The following is a 16,618-nucleotide window of genomic DNA, read 5'->3' as shown; positions in this document are numbered from 1 at the left end:
CATTTGCGTTTGGGGACACCTGAAGTATATGCGTTTTTGACGGAGTGGACTCACAATCTCGAGCTAGGATCGCTTTCCGCATCGCAACCCAGAAGAATCGCAAACCCTCCCCCTGCGCGTCACCCTCTCTCTCTCCATGACGTATCTTCACAAACATCTTGACATCTAACAGTTCGCATCCTTCGTCAGTTGCACTTCACGGTACTTCTCGGATATACTATTTACCATTTGCGATGAGTGTCTCCACGACACCCACGGATTCTCGTGCGGGTACGATGCAGCCAGACTCGACCGTCCCTCCGTCGCCAACCACAAGTGCGACGGACTCCGCGATCAATCCCATTGCCGACGATGGCCATGATCAAAGCGCGAAATCGATAGATGATGATGCCGAAGACCTAAATAATGATGCGAAGGGCCTAATGCACTTGTTGAAGTCCAGTTCAGTATGTCAACGCAGGGTTGGACGTGAAAGACCCTAGTCATTCTAACCTCGCGTTCTTTTTTGGCAGGTTTTTGTCGCAATCATGTCGGATAAGATGAAAAAGCAAAAAGAAGAGGCTCAACTGGCTGCAATCAAGCAGCGTGAGCAACTTGCCTCTACTGAAGATAAGAAGAAGACCAAGGCTGCTCCCGAGCCACTCCGACGAGCGACACGCACCCGTGGGAACCAGGATGCAAACCCCGAAGATAAGATTGAAGAAAGCTCTGCGAATGTCGAAGCCAATGAACACAAGACGACTGCGAAACGTGGTCGGCCCAAGCGGGCATCTGCCGCTAACGGCAGCTCGATCTCGAACTACTTCAAGAAGGCCGATGTGAAAGTAAACGAGGAGAATCCTTCCGTGCAGGAAGTCCTTGAGCAAGCTGCCAATGAATATGAAGCAAAGCCTACCGCACTAGGTGAACAAGAGCTGGTTGCTACTCAGCAGCCTGGGCTGATGACTGGGGGCAAAATGCGCACATATCAATTGGAAGGGCTGGAGTGGCTCAGGTCTTTGTGGATGAACGGACTGGGCGGCATTCTTGCTGATGAGATGGGCCTTGGAAAGACCGTTCAGGCAATTTCTATGATTGCTTTCTTGAAAGAGAAGAAGGTCTCAGGACCTTTCCTTATTGTCGCGCCAATGAGCACCCTGGGCAATTGGATTGATGAGTTTGCGAGATGGACTCCGGAGATTGAGACAGTCCTTTATCATGCCTCGAAAGACGAGCGAGCTGCTATTCGTCAAAAGCAGATGAACATCAAGAAGCAGACACAGATGAACTTCCCTGTTGTTTGCACATCATACGATATTTGTATCAATGACGGCAAGTTCTTGTCCCAGTACCATTGGAGGTACATAGTTGTTGTATGTTTAGAGGATTCCTCGCGCCTTGCAGATGCTAATCGATCTATAGGATGAGGGCCACCGCTTGAAGAACGTGGATTGCAAACTGATGAAGGCACTCATGGCCTATCCATCTGCCAACCGACTCCTCATCACAGGAACTCCCCTGCAGAACAATATTTCTGAATTGTGGTCCCTGTTGCATTTCCTTTTACCTGATGTATTCAATGAGATGGGCTCTTTCGAGAAATGGTTCGACTTCTCTTCAGTCTTGGAACAGAAGGGCGACAGCGATCGTATTCTGGAGAGGAAAAAGAGCAAGTTAGTCTCCAGTATGCACGCCATTCTCAAGCCATTCTTACTTCGGCGCCTCAAGGCTGATGTGGAGACCTCGCTGCCGAAAAAGCGAGAGTATATCCTGTACGCCCCGCTCACTTCCGAGCAGAAAGACCTTTACCGAGAGATCATCACCGGAACGGGTCGCCAATATCTCGAAGACAAGGCCTTGGAGCGCCTGACCAGCAAGAGCGCCAGCACCACGCGCTCGTCGAGCCTCAAGCGCAAGAGAAGTGACAGTGGACAAAGCTCACCAGCGAAGAGCGCAAAAGCCAGCAAGACATCCACCCCTGCCGCTGATGGTCCCATTTCTAGCCGACCCCGTCGTCGTGGTGTGACCAACGAGTACAAGGAGGTCACTGACGGAGAGTTTGACGAAAAGCTGCGGAAGATGGAGCTGGGTATTGAAGATGTTCCCGAAGAAGAGACTCAGCTGAGTGAAACTGAGCTTGAGGCGCAGGAGCTCGCTCGCAACCTAAAGCTTGCCAGTAAGTCTTAGTTAGCAAACATGAGTCACCTTATTAGATTGCTGATCTCAACTCACAGGGCAAGAAATTGGCCAAAAGAAGATGCAAAACCCAATCATGCAAGCTCGACTTGCATGCAATTCCCCGCACAATTTTTACTGGCCGTGGATGGGTGAATCCTCGACCGTGGATGAGACCCTTGTATCAGCGTCTGGTAAGATGCTGTTGCTCGACCGCCTGGTTCCCTGCCTCCTTAGTAAGGGTCACAAGATCCTCATTTTCTCCCAATTCAAAACCCAGCTAGACATCATCGAAGAATGGGTAACTGAACTGCGGTCTTGGGAATGCTGCCGTATAGATGGTGCAATTCCGCAGGAAGATCGCCGGGCGCAAATCCATGATTTCAACAAGAAGAACAGTCACAAGATCTTCTTACTGAGCACTCGAGCGGGCGGACAGGGTATTAATCTCACTGCCGCGGATACGGTCATCCTCTTCGACTCCGACTGGAATCCACAGCAGGATCTGCAGGCACAGGACCGTGCTCATCGTATTGGTCAAACCAAGCCTGTGATTGTCTACCGGTTAGCCACCAAGGGTACAGTGGAACAAACTCTTCTTGAGAAGGCAGACTCTAAGCGTCGCCTGGAACGACTGATCATCCAAAAGGGCAAGTTCCGTTCGCTTCTGGACCCCGCCGCTACATCGCAAGATGTGGATGAGCTGCGCCGCGCTCTCGGCGAGAATGAGTTTGAACGATTCGAAGTGGGCACTGATCCCGAGTCAATTCTTTCCAATGAGGATCTGGAGATTCTTACTGACCGATCTGAAGAGGCTTACGCTCGTGCTGAACAAGGTCTTGATCGCAAGAGTGCTGCATTTGTTGCTGTGGAGACAAAAGGGGATGCTGGAAAGAGCATCATCTCGTAATTCTGTGACATGTTCGGGGATGGCCAGTCAACGTGGCAATGTACAACATCTGGTGTCGCTGGGGTTTGTTTAGATCATGGTTCGCGATGGGCGGAGGTTTTGACCTGGCTTCGTGGGACGGCGTTTGCTGGTGCAATGCCAAGGGCGAATGTTTAGAGTACATGGTTGCAAGTTAATGTTTCTACACAATATAATGTCTAGATTATTTAAATGCACATTTTTTTCAATATTGAAACTGCAGTAGTATTGTATAATGTAAGAGAAAATCCATTTAGCGCCTAAGCTCCCTAACAAGGAAATGGCTGTACATGAGTTGAGGAATAAGAAAGCAGGGCAAGGCCGTATCACGTGGTTCCATCCAGGTCATGTGGTTGACACACCCAGGGGGGTTACCACATGCAGTGAGGAAAGAACGAAACAATGATAGACCAATAGCATCGCAAAGTAAGCTGTCAATCAACGCCGAGTTTTCTCATCTTCAATCTGGCTACGCAAGTCCGAGAGAACATCATGTCGTTGAGACATATGGCTCTTGAGTCCCTCAACCTGCTCCCCTACAGTCTTAACATCCTCTCTCAACCGCTCAAGGTCTTGACCATCCTTTGAACGGCCAGTACCTTCACGCAGCTCGCGCAGCTCGCGCTCTTTATACTCCAATAATTGAAGAGTCTCCTTCTTAATGAGGACCCAATTAGGCCGACCATCATTGCGTGATCCATCACGCCGCGACTCAGAAGCCTTGTTAGCAGAGGTAAGTTTACTCTCCAGCTCCGCCAATTCCCTGCGCAGCCGAACCTTCTCCCACTCCTCGTCTTGGATAGTTTCGCTGAAATCCGTGCCCTTGGGCTGGTAAGAGCCCTTGCCACCAACGCCCAGCCGGCTGAGGTAAGTGTCGCCGAATTTGGCTTTGCGGCCTGTGCGGGTCTCTGTCTCGCCATCTGCACCGTATCGCTGTGCGGGACGAACCTTATCGACTTGGTAATCGATCTGGTTGTGCTCGAAGGAGGCGCGCAATGATGCGGGGATGGTGCGCGGGATGCGGAATCCTTCGTGGCGGTAGTTGAGGATATGCAGGAAGGCAAGCGTGGCGTCTTTGTTGATTGCGGGTGAGGCGGAGGGGTTGACGAGGTTCCAGGCAGAGCGGACGTCCGTGTCGGGGACGTCGAGGGATTCGTAGAGCGATTGCAGTTGTTGGACTGTGTTCATAAATTAGCGGGGTGGGTTCGCTGGGAGGTTATGGGCGTTGACTCACATTCTACTTGGCCACGGCCATTTCGGTTGGCGTCGTATATCTCTGTGTACTTTGTCTGGTCGTTGGGCTTCATGTACCAGTCGAAGCCGTCCTTCAGGCCGAGGGAATCATCTTCGTCCTCTATCCGCTCGAACTGTTCTTGATGGCCACCAAGGGCGCGGGTAGCGTGGACAAGATGCGACTTGGACTCTGGGACGAGCCAATCTGGGAGGACATTGGGCACTTCTTGTAGTTCCTGTTCGGCGATAAGATGGCCACGTCAGATTGATTGGAGCAATGGACAATAGGGGAAGCACGACATACCCCGTTGACCAGGTCGAAAACTAGGCGCATGGCCACGCAGAACTCTTCAAAGTCTAGCTCTCCGTCTCCATCGACGTCGGCAATATCCCAGACCTTCTCGAGCTGGTCATCGCGCAGCCGGCTGTTCCTCAGCACGGAGGCAGCCTGTGAGCTGTTGAGGTGTTTCTGGCCATTTGAGAGAGACGCAAAAATCTCCCAGTAGCGCTCAATCTCCCATTGCTCGATCTTTTTGGCAGACATGATGAATGGAGCTCCGATGACTGGGCTGTGGAGGATGAGGTGGGAATGGGGGAGAGTCGGATTTACCTACTTCCGCCAGGGGCTCTGAGGTCATCTCCGAACTATACAACTTCTGGGCTTTCGATCTGATCATTCCTGAACATGCGATTTGCATCCAGCCAGTTTTGATACGATACGGTAAATGTGTAGGAATGATTGAATAGTTGAGTGTATTTTCTTTTCCCTTTTCTGCTTTCCGTCTTCGTCTCTAACCTAAGATGAATCTAAATCAACATGGAAAACAGTCCAGCTAAGGTTACTTGCTTCCAAGGCAATTCATATTATGGTTGTCGGTATTGTTTTCAATTCATCATCTCGATGAGTTTCGAATTTTCCCAACTTCCGCTGGGCTCAATCATTTGGCTTAGTTCAACACAATTTACCTATACCGACGGTCTTGGTTTGGAGCATAACGCATCAAAAATCTACATTGATGTATTTCGTCTATTATGATACATGATATCCCCGGGTATGACAGAGTTGAGTAGGGGAATGCTCTGGAAATCCTCATCCAGATGTCACTCAGTTGGCCATCAGTGAACAGCATGATTAATTTTTCCATATTATGAGCTCTTCTTCTCGTTGTCCGGCTCATTCTTTTTAGCCTTTGCAGCCTCGATCTGCTCGCTAACTTGGATAATTGCTCGCTCGGCTTCCAACGCGAGCTCGGGAGCGTCTAAAATTGTGGCTAGCTTCTTAGCATCTGACATCTTGAGCAAGATGCGATCTTCTTCACTCTGTTCAATTTTCTCGACGACCTCGGAGTGAGGCGTATCGATCTTGGCGCTGTCAAGCGCTCGGGACGCGCGTTTGGCGTACAACTGTTCTAGTGCAGGCAATGAAATGGGATTGAGGAGGTTCTTTTCAACAAGATGTTCAAGGTGTTTTGAACCATTCAATGCTGTATCTTGTTAGTGTCACAGCTCCAACATAATGAGGATCTTAACTAACCGCGCCAGTGGGACCAGCCCCTGTAGGCCACATAGAAAAAGGGAATGTTAGGGATCCTGTTGTATGTCAGTATCTTCGATCCGTGTTCTGTCCGCCTTCACATACACTGGCACCAGTCCGAAAGGTGCGGTAATGGGGGCTAGAACCAAACTCCACATCATCTTCTTCTTGTGAAGCTCCTGTCTTTCCGTCGCAATAGTGTGAAGCAGAGTGTTGATCTTTTCTTGTCGTATGGCGTTCCTGGGGAACAAGACATCGATCTTGGTTTCTCCATGTGTGTTATCAAGTCGCTTCTGTGTTTCGAAAGAGGGAATACTCTTGAGACCCCACTCCTCGTATGGTATCCGTTGCTGGACTCGGTTTCCCCAGGTCACCAGGTGCTTCTTCCACCCTTTTTCAGCTTCCTCCCACTTAGCCCAGGTCTCGGCTACCTTTGTAGTGACTCGGTCAAGGACTGAGAGCTCTCTTGCCATGTCTTTTTGGAGTGGCCGCGCGTATATGAGAACCCGACTGGTCGAGATCGGGATTAGGAAGAGGCGCATCGCGACGAGATCTGGTGACAATTGCGCGATCGCAGGTGGATGTGTGAATGAGATGAGGACCAGAGACGCAAGCAGAAAGCAGCCCAAAGAATGTCAATGGGATTATCAATGAGAATGTCAAAGAGATCGGGGGGTTGAAACTTTTGTGGGTTAACGTTAAAGGGATGCGGGAGGTGTAAGCAGGTTTGGAGACGTCATTTCCGCACCCTTTCTCGACTCACCCAACTTTGACCTCGGACACCTTTTGGGGCACTTGGAGCTCGACTCGCGGCACGGGTAGTGATGCGAACTGCTAATTGACGCTTTCCGACCTTTCCTCCCAACTCTCTCCCCTTCACCTACCATGGAGAACGACAGCGCTACAGGGCGTATTTTCGGCGAGAGGCTGGCAGAGAAAATCCCCCCGGCGATCCCTGAGACATCAGTTCCTACCCTGGGCCATCTGAGTATCGATACAGGTGCTGCTGTCCCCAATGGCGTCGATCCCATACCCACACCGGCGCGTGTAGACACCCAGGCAGCAGAGGAACTCGCCCACTTGCAGCGCTTCACCGTGCGAACTCTGCCTTGTAAGCTTCTACTCCTTACTTGGATATGATTATTAGCTAACAGTGGGACTGTCTAGCCTGGATCCGATCTGTCGAGGTCCATCCGGAAGAAGACGAAGAAGAAGATACTACTGCAACTGATCGTTTACTCCCACCGCAGCCAGGGAACGCATTTGTCGCCCAACACAATCACTCTCCTTACGCGTCATCCAAAACTCAACGCGCTGACTCCACTACCAATGGTCTATTCGAAGATGATTCTCTGCCAGTCAACCGTGAATCCCGCTGGGTTACATTCTCGCGCACTATCCAATACCCTCGGGAAGCTGGCAGAGAGGAACAACCTGTCACATCAGACTGGATGAACGAGAATCACGGTGACTACTCTCAGCCATGGCGCGGCAAGCACTTGGAGGGCGACAGCCCGGAGTATCCACTACACAGTGGAGGCCGAAGGGAGATTTGGTTCAAGCGCTTTCACAACACACTCCTACGAAGTCCGATGGTACCGATGTTGCTACGGCTGACAGTCTGGTGCTTCTCGCTGTCTGCGCTGGCTCTGGGTGGCTCCATTCAGCACATGGCTAACAGTGGGCATCACCCCCAAGGCCCATCGGCTTTGATGGCAATCATTGTGGATGCAGTCGCTTTGGTTTACCTGGTCTATATCACATTTGATGAGTATACATCGAAGCCTTTGGGTTTGCGGTCACCGTCGGCCAAAGCACGGCTGATTCTTCTTGACATCTTCTTCATTGTCTTTGATTCTGCCAATCTCAGCTTGGCATTCGCCTCCCTCTCGGAAGTGACAGGCTCTTGTACCGAGGCAGAGGTCAACCAGGAGATTGATCCTCGCAACGATGGTATCTGTGTGCGACAGAAAGCACTTGCATCTGTACTGCTGATTGCCTTGTTAGCTTGGTTGATGACATTCGCAATCAGTGTTCTTAGGTAAACAAGCCTCGCGTTTCCCAATTGACATACTTTTCTGCTAACACTTGACACCTGACCAGACTCGTGGAGAGGGTGACACAGTGAAATCTGTGTTGTTGTTCCTAATTTTTCAAAGATAACATTTGACTTCTTGCTCTCTTAGCGATCATTGCCTCACTACCTTTTGCTACACATGCAAGGCAGGTCTATCAGCACCATACAACGGGTCACGTTGAAACCAGGCCACATCATTAATGCTCTGCGCCTTTGCTTTTTCGTTTGGTGTCCCATAGCATATATCCCACTGCTTGCCAGGAGGATAGGCGCCAACCATTTGGAAATCCTCCTGGTTCCCATGCAGGTCCTTCCGGAGGAGATGTCCAACCCCTGCAAGAACAATGATCATCTCGCCGCGCTGACCAATCGGCTCGAATCGGTCGGGAATATCCTCTCCATCGAAGCAAAGACGCGCACTCCCCGACATGACCCCAAGAGTGTGTTGTGCGATGGAAATGGGTCTGGCTATACATGGTATTCACCCACTGTGGTATAACCTCGGCAACTTCTTCCCTGTGTGTCTCGAGTTCCGCCATTGTCGCGTTGAAGGCTCCACGGTAGATCATGAGTGGTTTGGAGTGCATGGATGTATTTGGGATGAAGCGCCATTTAGAAATTGGCGAATCGCTACGTGGATGTCTGACTGTGGAGTGATAGCCATGTTGAAGTACTGCATAGAACAGGAGTTTGCAAATAGAGTGTTTTGATATTCAAGATGACGTCAGTGTGTGGGTCCATATAAGGTTGCGGCGATTCGATACTCCGATCCTCTTTCTTCGCCCATCTTTAACTTAGATCCAGATCGACGTTGGATGGCGTGAGATTCTCTGTAAACTCGGTATCTCATCGTATATATATATATATATATATTCACCACTCACGTCGCATCCTCCTGATTGCTATGTTATTGTGTAGTTTGCCTGCTCCAAGGGCTGTACTTCCAGTACCTCCAGATGCAAGACCAGTGTCCATAGCATACTCTACAACACAGCAGACTCTCAGCCTTGCTATTGTGAATACGCTATTTCCAGAATTGCTCGACTGCGATGGGGTTCAGCTGGGGCCCTGCTACATACAGAGCTGCTGAATAGACCATAGATTCTACATTGATAGAACAGGTCATCATATGTATGTTCAAATTTCAAAATTGAAAATCATTGGTCTTACAAATCATAAATTGCTGGCAGAGCCATGGTTGCGAATGCGGTAATAGTCTAAGGAAAAATGATATATCATACGATTGTGATACCACAGGGACTGACTTGGTAGAACATGGACTTTTGGTACACAAATAGAGATGAGGTTATATCCAAGGAAACAAGTATAGCCAAAGGCTCACCTGTAAATCCAAAGCAAAAGAACTACACGGTCATGCAACAAAGATGTGCCCGATCAAGGCGATGATGTAGATTTGAAAGCTCCGCCACCTCACCGCCTGCGGCAAAAGGCCATCCCCACGCTGGACCTTCTGAGCCTCATCACTTTGCTCCCCTTTAGCTACTTGATTTCCCTGGTAAACCTGGCTTCAGATTGACTGATTAGGCCGCCCGTTTCTACCATCCTTTGAGTTCGCTTTGTGCCCGCCCCCGCTGCGCGCCGTTCCCTCTTAGGCGCCGAAGTCATTTGATCCCCTCAAGATCTTGAGGCGTGACTTGTGGCGCTGCAACCACTCTGAGGTCATTCGAAAAGGTGGGCTACTCTCAGTCCGCTAAACTGCACATCCTTTCTACTAACAACGTGCCGAAGATCTCCAACCTCGACTTCCCATCTTACCTGCAAAGCCGACCCAACCCGCCCCTTGCAATCGCGATGTCTCTCACGATGCCTCCGGTGCCCCATAAGGATGACCTCGAATCGACGTGAGTTTGTGATAATGATAGTCTGCTGGAATTATGGATGTGCAGGGTTGGCTAACTGTGCGCTAGGTGGTCGTTCCTTGAAGCGGGGATCGAGAGCGTAATGCTCAACCTGGATGCAGGTATCGATATGAAAACTGTGAGTGGAACCCCCAGCGTCTCGATATCTCAAATTCTGCAGTATGTTCAGGAAGCTGACTGACTCTGCGCGCTTAGTACATGGGTCTCTACACGTGTGTCCAGGTTTCGAATCCTCTGACTGCCGTCTAACCATACTTACAATCTATTCATAGGGCTGTTCATAACTTCTGCACCTCACAAAAGGCTGTTTCTAGTGGCCAAGGTCTGCAGGCTCAACGTGGGGGTTCGTCAATCTTTTCTTTCAACATTTTCACAATATTTTACAACGCCATCGGCTTGCGACCAGCGCTGACTTCATATTTAGCCCATCTGTTGGGTGAGGAACTTTACAAGCTACTAGGGGAATACCTTACTCGCCATCTCGCCGAAGTATACAAGCAATCACAGAGCCACACCGAGGAAGGCCTGCTTGGCTTCTACATCCGCGAGTGGTACCGATACACGACCGCCGCTAAATATGTCAACCACCTTTTCCGTTACCTGAACCGTCATTGGGTCAAGCGTGAGATCGACGAGGGAAAGAAGAATGTCTTTGATGTGTACACGCTGCACTTGGTCAAATGGAAAGAGGATTTCTTTGAGAACGTTCACGAGAAGGTGATGGACGCTGTTTTGAATCTGATCGAGAAGCAGCGAAACGGAGAGACCATTGAACAGTCCCAGATCAAGTCTATCGTCGACTCATTTGTATCCCTCGGTCTCGATGAGAATGACAGCTCCAAGTCAACTCTCGACGTCTATCGCACATACTTCCAGAAGCCTTTCATCGCCGCTACTAAGACCTACTACGAAAATGAGTCACGGCAGTTTGTTGCAGAGAACAGCGTGGTGGAATACATGAAGAAGGCTGAGGCTCGTCTCGATGAAGAGAAGTCTCGGGTTGGTTTGTATTTGCACCCTGATGTTACCAAGAGCCTTACCGATACATGCTTGGATGTGCTTGTCACTGCTCACTCGACCCTGCTGCGCGACGAATTCCAAATCTTGCTCGATAACGAACGCCAAGAGGATTTGGCTCGCATGTACCGCCTTCTTTCTCGGATCAAAGAGGGCTTGGACCCTCTCCGTACCACCTTTGAAAACCATGTTAGACGGGCCGGTCTTGCTGCTGTCGAGCGGGTTGCTTCCGATGGAGATAACTTTGAACCCAAGCTGTACGTTGATGCGTTGCTGCAGGTCCACACACGCTATCAAAATCTGGTTGATGATGCCTTCGCCGGTGAATCTGAGTTTGTGCGCTCTCTTGACAATGCTTGCCGTGAATTTGTCAACCGAAACCATATCTGCAAGGCCAGCTCTTCCAGGTCGCCCGAGCTACTCTCCAAGTACACGGATTCGCTACTCAAGAAGGGCTCCAAGTCTGCAGAGGAGTCTGAGCTTGAGGAGATGCTCTTGCAGGTAATGACCGTGTTCAAGTACATTGAAGACAAGGATGTTTTCCAAAAGTTCTACACAAAGTCCTTGGCTAAGCGTCTGGTCCACACCAGCTCAGTCTCTGATGACGCAGAGACCAGCATGATCAGCAAGCTGAAGGAGGCGTGCGGTTATGAATACACGAACAAACTGCAGCGTATGTTCCAGGACATCCAGATCTCCAAGGATCTCAACAACAACTACAAGGACTGGCAGGACAAGGTATTGGACGATGATGATCGCAAGAGACTGGCCGATGCCTCGTTCCAGATCCTAGGAAACGGGTTCTGGCCACTCAACGCGCCAACCACTCCATTCCTTGCACCGCCTGAGATTGTCAAGACTGCTGAGCGGTTCCAAAAGTTCTACTTCGATAAGCACAGTGGTCGCAGGCTAAGCTGGCTGTGGCAGCTATGCAAGGGCGAAATCAAGGCCAATTACATTAAGAACGCCAAGGTGCCCTACACCTTCCAGGTTTCAACCTACCAAATGGGTATTCTCTTACTCTTCAACGAGTCCGATACCCTTTCCTATACCGATATTGAAAAGGCCACCACACTGGCCCCCGAAATTCTTGACCCCAACCTCAGCATTTTGTTGAAGGCCAAGGTTCTCACTGCTAGTCCTGAAGGCGCCAAACCCGACCCCTCCACCACATTCACGTTGAACTACAACTTCAAGAACAAAAAGATCAAGGTCAACCTTAACATTCAGATCAAGTCTGAGCAGAAGGTAGAAACCGAGGATACACACAAGACCATAGAGGAGGACCGAAAGCTCCTGCTTCAGGTATGTTCCGATGAGCACCCCTTACGCCCATTAAACCGTTCTGACAATTCTTTAGTCCGCTATCGTCCGTATCATGAAGTCGCGAAAGAAGATGAAGCATGTCCAGCTGGTGCAGGAAGTTATCCAACAAGTCAAGTCGCGTTTCCCACCCAAGATCCCCGATATCAAGAAGAACATCGAGGCCCTCATGGAGAAAGATTATATCGAGCGCATGGACGGCGACGAAATCTCCTACATTGCCTAAACAACCTCAACTCGCCCAACCCCGAATTAACCCACTACATCGCCGTCTTGCCTCTTTTCTTTTTCTTTTGATCTACTGTTTCCTATCGTCCCATCTGGTCAGCGGGGTCCTGCTCTTCCATATCTTTCCTCGTTCACCGTTCATCAACGGCGAAGTAGAAAGATCTCGCACGGGAATTAGCTGTAGGCATGGGTAGGTAGTTCACAGGTGCACCAAGGCGGATAGGAGCATAAGAATTTCTCACTGTGTCTATTTATGTTTTATGTTTCCATCTTCATAGCGCTGAGATGACACCTCAATGATGACCTGGTTTTTTTATCTTGCTCTTGCTCTTTCTTGTTGGTCTTTTGTCAAACAGAAAATAGACAAATATTAATCTTTGCATCTAGTCTTACTGTTCATCTCATCTAGTACCATCGTAACTGTCCCAGTTGTCCGCGGTATGTGAGCGACCATGCTAGTCTTGCCTTGACAAGATCTTAGGGCGGCTGGAATCTGGAAGAAAAAGGCCGAGGAGCGGACTTGATTATCTAAATAATGACAGGAAGAAGTAATCGAGTAAAAGTTCGTTGCTGTGCATACCAAATGCAAAAGCGTATCAACAAGGATAAGATGCCAATGCCATAAACGAGAGATTCTCAGCTCCTCAATCCAAAAGAAAAGAGCATATGTACCGAAGTCACGTCTGTATTCTGATCTCATTAAACATCCTCCTTGACCGGAAGCGCAGTCAAAGATTCATCACGGGAATGTCCCCGGCTAGAAGGGGGCATATTCTCCTGTTCATTCAGACCCCCATTCCGAGTCTGGTCCAACTCCAACCCGAGACCCTGATTCGGCGTCAGAGCCACAGACGAAAACCCATCCTTGTCAAAGGTCTCCGCGTCCTCCTGTGCAACCTTTCCCTGCGTGTGAATCTGAGGCTCACTACCTCGGTCCTCTCTCTTGGCCCGCTTGTCCTCGGCTCCTTCCCCATAAGCCGGGAACCCCTGAGAAAGCGGAGACTTAGGGAACGGGACATCAGCAGAGTCAGATGTCGACGACTCATCCCTCTTGAATTCACCGCTCTCACGCCGAAGAAGCATACTACTCCATCGTTTCCTGCGGCTAACGCTGCGCGTTAACCCACCGTCTGTGGTGCTATCGATACTTCCTTCCCTTTTGTGCTGAACTGAGCGGCGACGGCCGCGGTCCCGATCTGCTTCAGCGATTTCCGTTACTACGGATAATGCTGATGCGGAAGGTGATGAGACACCCGGGCTGGTGGCTGCAGCTGCAGCTGCATTTGAAGTTGCGGTTGCGTTGAGACTCGGGCTCGGGGAGGCGCTGCGCTTGTCTTGCCACTCACGGCGTTTCTCGCTAGCCCATGAACCCCACGAGCTGAAATACGCGCCTGCTTTTTGGCTTGCTGCGTTCACCGAAGCTTGGGCTTGGCTCATGTCGACTGAAGCGCGGGGACGGGCATCCGAGTCGATAGTTGATGTGGAGATTGAAGGGGTTGGAGAGATGGGGGAATCTTTGTCTAGAGATGCGCGTCGGGATTGAGTCGATGCCTGTGCTTGTGCTTGGGTGGCTTTTTCTTCGTTGCGTTTGCGTTGGGCTTCGCGCATTGTCTCGATATCCGACCAGAAGCTGTTGAATGCTGCTGTTACTTTCTTTTGGCCGGTGGAGAAGTGGCGGTTGAGGGCTTCGCGGCCTTCGCGGACGCGTTCGTCTAGATGGAGGTCTGCGACTTGTTGAGAGACGCGGCGTTGGATATCCTCCATTGTTAGGCCACCTGCACTTGGGTGACGGGGCTCCGTGATTGAGAAGAGGAGAGCGTCAGAGGTGAGGCGGGAGAACAAGGCGTAATTTGAGGTTTTTTGCCATTGAGTTAGGAATTCCATGTTGAAGTCGGTCGCAGGGTCACCTTCTATGTTGTAGTTCTGTAGTTGAGTTCCACTGCGGTTTGATTCCCCGGCTGTGCTTGAGGAAAGCTCCTCGTGGTATTTCATCGATGATAACAAGGCCAGTAGATATTCTTCGAATTGGAGTCGGATGAATTCCTCGGAGCCCATGAATCCAAGGGTTTTGGGCCTTGAAGGGTGCTCCTCATCCCAGGTGTCGTTGACGATTTGCGTGAGCAGGTCAATCCAGCGCCTGTCGGCAGCAGAAAGGGTAAGGGCAGTGCGTAGAGAAGGAGAGTTGATGACGATGCTGTCTTCGTCGAGCTGTTGAATAGTCAGATATGATATTCTGTAGAAAATCAAGGCAACTTACGTTGATTAAGATATCACTGTAGCGATCCTTTTGCTGCAAGAGAAGCGAGTTGGTTGAACCCACCACATAGGATTTTGTGCCATCATCCGCCAGCAGATCCAGCAACTGGAGAGGGGTATAAGGTCCAAACATGCTTCCCTGGGAAGATTTAGCAGAAGCCCAAAGAAACCGTGCAGTCTTTCTCTTACCTTTCCAAAAATTTGTAACGGCAAACCCATGTATGCCAACACTAAAGGGTCAGCAGGCAATTCGCGATTCAATGCCTTGGAATGAACCATACAAGAACTTCTGTCGCTCGTCTTGAGAGACGAAGGTTTCTCGACAGTCTGAGAATAGGTATCGAAGGACGGATCCGCACAGTCCTGAAGACTATTTATAAGACCGGGTATTAAAGATATAAGAGAGAACTGAATCATGCACAGGCGTTCACAACGCGTTCCAAAGAAAAGCATCTACAATTATCAGCACAGTTCTTAAGGAATTGACAGGGGCCACAAACCTTGGGCTGCAACAGCAATCCTTTGAAGAGTACTAATGTCTGGTATTTGAATTCATGGATCATCTCGCGGAGCGAAAGACCTATCAGAATCAGTAAAGGATCATATACCCAAATCCGAGGGTGTTCTCACCTAAATTTTGATCTTTGGGACCATTATCATTCAAAAGGCTAAGCACAAGTCCTTCACGGAATTTCTGAACCAAATTAGTTCATTGTCCCCACTGCATGGCTATAGTTGACGCATACCTTCAAAATATCAATATCCGAAAAGTCACTGAGTCAAACACAGTTAGCCCCTGTCACCCTCCCACTCATTTCACAGGCTCGATTCAAGCAACCGCGGACAGCATGGCACATACCGTTGCGCAAACCAAGCAGAAGTAACAACAGAAAGCTTCTCTCTGAATTGGCCTACCCGCTGGGGCGTATCCGTCACAACAACCACAGCCTTCTGTACGGTCGACCGCGTGACATCAGGATGGCGATTGATAAGCAAGCTTGAGTCAAGCTGCCTCGAACAGGAGATACCGAATAACGAGGTTGCAGGGAATTTATCCGATGCCTTTCGGCAGAGTGTGAAGTACGAGAATTCCTCCGTCGACCTGTAAATCGAAGTGTTAGCCGATCTGGCGCAGAGGGTGTGTCTCAATGGTTTGTGGAAAAGTCTCGGTCAAGGAGTGAGGTATAGATAAGTCGTACAAATGCGCTCCGTCTGAGAGGGCCATGAACGGTAAAAGAGACCAGTCATTTTCAAGTGCCGGGTCTGTTCCGTCATCGGAAATACAGTGTTCGATCTCGGGGCCGCTGCAGATGTCTCAGTCAGTAGAGCTCATTGTGGAGCAGCCAGAGCTTGTTTCAAATGACAAGTTTCACTTGGACCGACTCCTGGAAATCCAGTCTTTGATTGCTTACCGTGCATGGTGGAAATCAATCACCAACACAATCGGGTCTTGTTTATGGGTAGCCATGGTGCCGGGGTCAAAGAAGAGGGAGTGTGGGTGGCAGGGGTGGCTTCAGGCGCTTGTAAATGATTCGCTATGGAAAGCGAAAGCAATGCTAGGGTATACCGAGGTTCTTTTCCTCCAAAGCCACAATATTTCCCATGAAGATGAAGATCGCAGATCGCGAAACAGGGGAAATGATATGGTTATCGCGCTCGTTCTGACTGGCCAAAAGCGTGGGCGGTGAATAGCCCCGCCGAGACCCTCCATTTACTGCAATTTTATACTTCTTCGAGGGTTTCAAAGTGTTGATTTGATCGAGTTACTAGGGTGCTTAGGGGGTGATTTAGCTCTTTGGAACTCTTATGGTATTGTAAATCAAAACTGCCGAACAAAGGTCATGATTGCCCATCGCTCGTATCAGATCCCTTCATTTCTCCGAATCACCAACCCATTTCTGACGACGCCGAATGAGCTATGGACAAAAAATTCCAGAAAGACAAAGACAAGGTAGAGAAATTAATGAAAAAAAAAAAAGATAAAACAG

The 16,618-nt window shown here is 49.7% G+C and overlaps 7 protein-coding genes across 7 annotated transcripts; 3 read left to right on the top strand and 4 right to left on the bottom strand.

Moving 5' to 3' along the window:
* Positions 1-233: 233 nt before the first annotated feature.
* N7511_003361 (putative SNF2 family helicase/ATPase PasG) lies at positions 234-3,064 on the top strand (the record flags this gene model as incomplete). The annotated part of the gene is made up of 4 exons (XM_057125786.1): positions 234-446; positions 513-1,352; positions 1,402-2,155; positions 2,214-3,064. 4 exons carry the CDS (start codon positions 234-236, stop codon positions 3,062-3,064), a joined length of 2,658 nt encoding a protein of 885 aa, XP_056987945.1.
* Positions 3,065-3,520: 456 nt separating this feature from the next.
* end3 (cytoskeletal adaptor protein SagA) lies at positions 3,521-4,859 on the bottom strand (the record flags this gene model as incomplete). The annotated part of the gene is made up of 3 exons (XM_057125785.1): positions 3,521-4,260; positions 4,317-4,551; positions 4,620-4,859. The coding sequence occupies 3 exons, from the start codon at positions 4,857-4,859 to the stop codon at positions 3,521-3,523; spliced, it is 1,215 nt and encodes a 404-aa protein (XP_056987944.1).
* Positions 4,860-5,461: 602 nt separating this feature from the next.
* Positions 5,462-6,391, bottom strand: N7511_003359 (mitochondrial K+-H+ exchange-related family protein; the record flags this gene model as incomplete). The annotated part of the gene is made up of 3 exons (XM_057125784.1): positions 5,462-5,799; positions 5,850-5,905; positions 5,955-6,391. The coding sequence occupies 3 exons, from the start codon at positions 6,389-6,391 to the stop codon at positions 5,462-5,464; spliced, it is 831 nt and encodes a 276-aa protein (XP_056987943.1).
* A 343-nt stretch (positions 6,392-6,734) lies between these two features.
* N7511_003358 (phospholipase D regulator) lies at positions 6,735-7,977 on the top strand (the record flags this gene model as incomplete). The annotated part of the gene is made up of 3 exons (XM_057125783.1): positions 6,735-6,960; positions 7,017-7,890; positions 7,953-7,977. 3 exons carry the CDS (start codon positions 6,735-6,737, stop codon positions 7,975-7,977), a joined length of 1,125 nt encoding a protein of 374 aa, XP_056987942.1.
* An 82-nt stretch (positions 7,978-8,059) lies between these two features.
* N7511_003357 (uncharacterized protein) lies at positions 8,060-8,356 on the bottom strand (the record flags this gene model as incomplete). The annotated part of the gene is made up of 1 exon (XM_057125782.1): positions 8,060-8,356. One exon carries the CDS (start codon positions 8,354-8,356, stop codon positions 8,060-8,062), a length of 297 nt encoding a protein of 98 aa, XP_056987941.1.
* A 1,382-nt stretch (positions 8,357-9,738) lies between these two features.
* On the top strand, positions 9,739-12,372 carry culA (cullin culA; the record flags this gene model as incomplete). Its single annotated transcript, XM_057125781.1, has 6 exons — positions 9,739-9,788; positions 9,855-9,924; positions 10,002-10,018; positions 10,079-10,149; positions 10,231-12,128; positions 12,184-12,372. The coding sequence occupies 6 exons, from the start codon at positions 9,739-9,741 to the stop codon at positions 12,370-12,372; spliced, it is 2,295 nt and encodes a 764-aa protein (XP_056987940.1).
* Positions 12,373-13,073: 701 nt separating this feature from the next.
* On the bottom strand, positions 13,074-16,098 carry N7511_003355 (uncharacterized protein; the record flags this gene model as incomplete). Its single annotated transcript, XM_057125780.1, has 10 exons — positions 13,074-14,582; positions 14,632-14,769; positions 14,820-14,860; positions 14,912-15,083; positions 15,131-15,210; positions 15,261-15,324; positions 15,377-15,404; positions 15,490-15,732; positions 15,830-15,934; positions 16,043-16,098. The coding sequence occupies 10 exons, from the start codon at positions 16,096-16,098 to the stop codon at positions 13,074-13,076; spliced, it is 2,436 nt and encodes an 811-aa protein (XP_056987939.1).
* Positions 16,099-16,618: the final 520 nt, after the last annotated feature.

Source organism: Penicillium nucicola (genome assembly GCF_028828085.1).
Source record: "Penicillium nucicola strain IBT 29836 chromosome Unknown utg000002l, whole genome shotgun sequence".
NCBI classification, from domain to species: domain Eukaryota; kingdom Fungi; phylum Ascomycota; class Eurotiomycetes; order Eurotiales; family Aspergillaceae; genus Penicillium; species Penicillium nucicola.
Note: the sequence above shows the minus strand (reverse complement) of the source record. Positions and strands in the feature narration are given on the sequence as shown.